This window comes from Bison bison, unplaced genomic scaffold, assembly GCF_000754665.1.
Source record: "Bison bison bison isolate TAMUID 2011002044 unplaced genomic scaffold, Bison_UMD1.0 scf7180017862293, whole genome shotgun sequence".
NCBI lineage: Eukaryota > Metazoa > Chordata > Mammalia > Artiodactyla > Bovidae > Bison > Bison bison.
Window position 1 is genome coordinate 3,432 of NW_011492865.1, and position 4,846 is coordinate 8,277.

The 4,846-nt window shown below is 48.7% G+C and overlaps 1 protein-coding gene across 1 annotated transcript; it reads left to right on the forward strand.

The window, feature by feature from the left end:
* The first annotated feature begins 764 nt into the window (after window positions 1-764).
* Window positions 765-3,920, forward strand: LOC104983380 (zinc finger and SCAN domain-containing protein 5B-like). The gene is made up of 4 exons (XM_010832836.1): window positions 765-1,148; window positions 1,429-1,635; window positions 2,761-2,911; window positions 3,274-3,920. Exons 1-4 carry the CDS (start codon window positions 765-767, stop codon window positions 3,918-3,920), a joined length of 1,389 nt encoding a protein of 462 aa, XP_010831138.1.
* Window positions 3,921-4,846: the final 926 nt, after the last annotated feature.

Sequence of the window (4,846 nt, forward strand, 5' to 3'; positions counted from 1 at the left end):
CTGTTCATCCTACATTAGCTGGGAGACCTTGTGACAGGAGATCTTCCTCTAACCCCACGTTAACAACTGTTAATCCAGCTCTTCTGCAAGGGGATAAGAATGTTTCCACACATGTTGCTGTGAGGTGGCTGGTTTTCTTCAAGGGTTTCTGAGCAGCATCCTATGGCCATTTAAAAACTACATATATATTTATTATTAGTTTTAAGTTTTTAATTCATTCATTTTGGCTGGGCTGGGTCTTCTTTGCTGTGAGGGCTTTCTCTAGTCGTAGCTAGAGGGGACTACTGTCTAGCTGAGGGGTATGGGCTTTCATTGCGGTGGCTTCTCCCATGGCAGAGCTGGGAGTCTAGAGCTCAGGTTCAGTAGTTGCCCCTCTCAAGCTCAAGAGTTCTGGTGCACAGGCGTAGAGGCAGGCAGGGTCTTCCCATATGAGGAATCAAACCCATGTCCCCCTGCATTGGCAGGCAGATTCTTAGCCACTGGACCACCAAGGAAGCCCTATGGTCATTTCTGACCAGACAGTTTTATGAAATATTGAATGAGTCGAGCAATGGTGTCCAATATTGGGATGTAGGGGAGACAGAAGGGTGGAAAAAAATGATACCCGTTTGTTTCTTTCTTTTTTTTTTTTGTCTCCCTAGACTTCTAACCAGTGACTTTAATGCTGAGGAAAAGCAGAGGAAATCCATTTCCATAGGTGTCAACTGGGCACCCACTTCTAGAAGCATTTGCTCAGAGTCCTACTGGAAATTTCCTCCATCAATATGGCTGAGGACCAGACATTTTTTCAGGGTTGTGGACACATCACAGACAGCCCTGGGGCAGAGTCACCGGCATCCGTGCCACCCCAAGACACACTCATGGAAAACTCAGACTGTGACCAGGAAACCTGGCACGTCCGGTTCACAACATTTAGCAACTCAGAGGATTGCGACCCTGTTGAGGATCTGAGGAGACTCCGTAAACTCTGCCATCTGTGGCTGAGGCCGGATCTTCACACCAAGGAGCAGATGATGGACAGGCTGGTGCTGGAGCAGTTCATGATCTGCATGCCCCTGGAGTGCCAGGTCCTGCTCAAAGAAAGTGGGGTGCAGAGCTGCAAAGCCCTGGAGGACGTGCTGAGAAATAAGCAGAAACCCAAGAACTGGGTGAGTAGGAGCTTAGTGATGGGTGTGGGACAAGGAGACACGTGCAAGCTGCAGGGATCACAAGATAGGACCTGAGGGTTTGGCTCTGTATCAGTGGTTCCCAAACAGGTGAGAGAAGTTCACAGTTGGGCAATTTGGGAGATACTTCTGGCTGTCTCAAGTCGAAGGACGTAGATCTTTTACACCAAACGGGAGCTTCTATTGTCAATGCCATTGGATGCCTGAAAGCTACATTCCAGGTCTTATAGAGACTGATCTTGATTGATTTCTCCCCTCACAGACCATAGTCTGCATACAAGGGCAGAAATATCTTGTGCACGATCCTGATATTGAGATGGTTGAAGCCAAGGCCGGTGACATGGACGATGAGAGAGACCCGTGCAGGGAGCCCCAACCCCCCGTGACGGTCATACCTCCAGAGGATGGCCAGGAAGGAAGCCCAGAGCTGCAGAATCTGCCAGGAGCCACAAACCTATCTAGGGAGCAGGTGAGAGCGTGTAAGCAGGTAGAAGAGAGTCAGGTGGGTGTGGCTGCTGGAGTAATGGGGAGATTTGGCAAAGGACAGGAATGGACCCATTGCTTCCAGGAATTCCCGTGGATACATTCAGTTCCTAGGCATTTTTTCTAATCAGTGTGAGAATGAAGATAATCCATCTCTGTCCCTCTGCTATGAAAGCTTCTAGTCTTAGGAGTGGGGAGAAGGGAATCCTATCTTCCTGATATGATGCTAGGTTCAATCTGCTGCAGGTAAATGCACTGACAGGTGATTTACCCAAGGCCACTTTGCCCAAGGGCACGTCATATTTCAGAATATGATCATTCCTTACAACTGAAGGAGTGACTCTAAAGTGGACTCATTTTGCCCCCCAGTAGACATTGGGCTTCCCTGGTGGCTCAGATGGTGAAGAATCTACCAACAATGCAGGAGACCTGGGTTGGATCCCTGGGTCAGGAAGATCCCCTGTAGAAGGGAATGGCTACACACTTTAATGTTCTCGCCTGGAGAATCCCATGAACAGAGGAACCTGGCAGCTATAGTCATGGGCTTTCAGAGAGTCAGACATGACTGAGTGACTAACACTTTCCCTTTCAGACATTGAAGAATGAATGGAAGACCGTTGATTTGTTCAAATAAGGTTGGGTATAGGCAGGGGATGCTATTGACTTGCATGGAGTAGAGACCAAGAATACTGGACGTCATCTTCCTATGTACTGGGTAACCACTATCACAAAGATGAATCCAGGCAAAGTCTCCAACAGTGATGGAGTCAAGAGAGCTGGACCTAGAGTTCTTTACTTCCAGAGTCAGGAGCAGGAAGGAGTGCGTATGATTTGGAGAGACCTGTGCATAGAGAAGTCAGAGTGCCAACTGTGATGTCCTGATTTGATTGCAAGATACAGTCTGTGTAGATCCAGGACAGCCTTGAGTATCAGGAGATGATTATCAATCAGGGTGATGGGGTGGACCAGCCGAAGTCAGGGCATAGCCCCTAAAATTTCATGAAGAAACTTGGAGTATAAGGTCAAGATACGAGGCAGATGGGGAAATAGGAAACAGTTTTCCATGGACTAAGGTAAATGGCTTTGACTCTGCTTGTTTGTCCCTTGTCAGGATGAGAGAGCTCTCCCGCCAGAGACTGTTCCTGAAACAGGTGAGCTGGAGGGTCAGACGCCCAGGGAGAACTTGGAGAAGGACCTGCTGGAAGACAGGGGAGAGACAAAAACCCTTCAATCTGAAGCACCTCAACTTCTGAAGGGTCCTGGTGAGTACTCAAAACCGTGGAATCCAGCAGAGTTAGTGACTCCCTCCTGTGGTGGCATGAGGCTGGGTAGCCAGCATCACCATCCTTGGATGGGTGGGTGGAGATCATTGTACAGTGCCAACCTTCTCCATCATCAATGTTCCAGTGTCCCACAGTCCAAGCTCTTAGCTTGGTTGCTTGATGGGAACTTCTCAGCCAACATCAGGGTTCCAGTGAGGCCGGCAGCACAGAAAATGCTCCATGTTAAATGTGGTGCTGAATTTCTTTCAGAGAATTCTGGGAGCATAGAGAGACAGAAGAATCCTCAAGAAGAAAGTGGTATTTAAATAGTGGCTCCTGAACCCTTTCCTTCTGTGTTCCAGAGGGAGACGTTTCCACTACGAGAGGATCCAGAGGAGGGCCTCTGAAGAATCGCAGACATGTCAAAAGGAAGCGGGACAGCAGTCCGACTTGCCAAGACGTGCGTCAAGAAGCAGCCACGTGTTTGGACCAAGGAGAGTTCTCAGGACAGCTTGGGTCCCATTCCGTTGGTTCATCTGGCACCGTGGGACCCACCAGTCTTCCTGAGGGAGCAGAAACCCCGGGATGGGCACCGTCTGAATGCAGGGTGTGCAAAAAGAGCTTTCCTTATCAATCTCAGCTTACCCTGCACCAGAGGACACACACAGGAGAGAGGCCCTTTCAATGCGACATCTGTGCCAAAGGGTTCATACATCCTTCAGATCTGCGGGTTCAGGAGCGGATCCACACTGGCGAGAAGCCCTACAGCTGTGATGTCTGCCTCAAGAAGTTCACCCACGACTCCACACTGCGCAATCACAAGAGGCCCCACACCCAGGAGAAGCCTTTCCGCTGTGAGCACTGTGACAGAGCTTTCAGCCACCGAGGGAACCTCAATGTTCACCGACGCACCCACTCTGGGCTCAAGCCCTACGTGTGCCCCGAGTGTCACGGTGCCTTCCGTCAGCTGAGGACTTTCAAACGCCACCGGAAAATCCATTCCAAATGAGTCACCCAGTACCCACCATCAGGTCCAAGTGCCGTCTGCTCCGAGAAGGAAATTCTGGATTATTTGTCACTTATGTGATACACTGAAAGGGTGACATGGGAAGAACTTACGATCATACACCCGATGGGGTTCCATTCACATGAATTAGGTGAATATTTGAGTGATGACTTATCTTTCCCTTCAGATTTTGTTTTCTACTTTAGTGTAGCCTGTGTTTTCTTCTTTCAGTGAATGCAGGTCTCATTAGTTTTCTTCTTCGTGAAACTGAGGTGACTGCTGATTGTCCCCCATTAGGGAAGATTTCATCGTAAAATGGATGCTCCTAGCAGAGTGTCCAGATGAAAAAGAGGATCACCAGTGAAATTTAAATTTCAAATAAACAAAGACATTTCTGTCAAATAAGTGTCCTGTGTATTTGGGCTTCCATGATTTTTTTTTCTTTATTTTATTTTTTACCTTTACTATCTCGTGTTGTTTTTGCCATGTATCAACATGAATCTGCCACAGGTATACGCATGTTCCCCATCCTGACCCCTCCTCCCTCCTCCCTCCCTGTCCCATGCCTCTGGGTCGTCTCAGCGCACCAGCGCAAAGCATCCACTATGGTGCATCGAACCTGGACTGGCGACTCGTTTCATATATGATATTATACATGTGTCACTGCCATTCCCCCAAATCATCCTACCTTATCCCCAAGATTTTTTATGTGGAGTAGATGATAGCTGCGGTTTGTTACATGGCCATTATTATGTGGAAATATCGTCCCTCTGTAAGGCTTCCCCAGTGACTCAGTGGTAAACAAGCCACCTGCACCACAGAAGACCCAGGTTCAATCCCTTCATCAGGAAGATCCCCTGGAGAAGGGAATGGCAACCCACTCCAGTATTTTGCCTGGAGAATCCCATGGACAGAGGAGCCTGGCAGGT

Bases quoted from the DNA above. Each gene is read 5' to 3' on its own strand.
- LOC104983380 (XM_010832836.1), top strand. From the start codon at position 765: ATGGCTGAGGACCAGACATTTTTTCAGGGTTGTGGACACATCACAGAC. The intron at 1,149-1,428 runs GTGAGTAGGAGC...CTCCCCTCACAG, and splicing joins AGCAGAAACCCAAGAACTGG to ACCATAGTCTGCATACAAGG. The intron at 2,912-3,273 runs GTGAGTACTCAA...TCTGTGTTCCAG, and splicing joins TCAACTTCTGAAGGGTCCTG to AGGGAGACGTTTCCACTACG.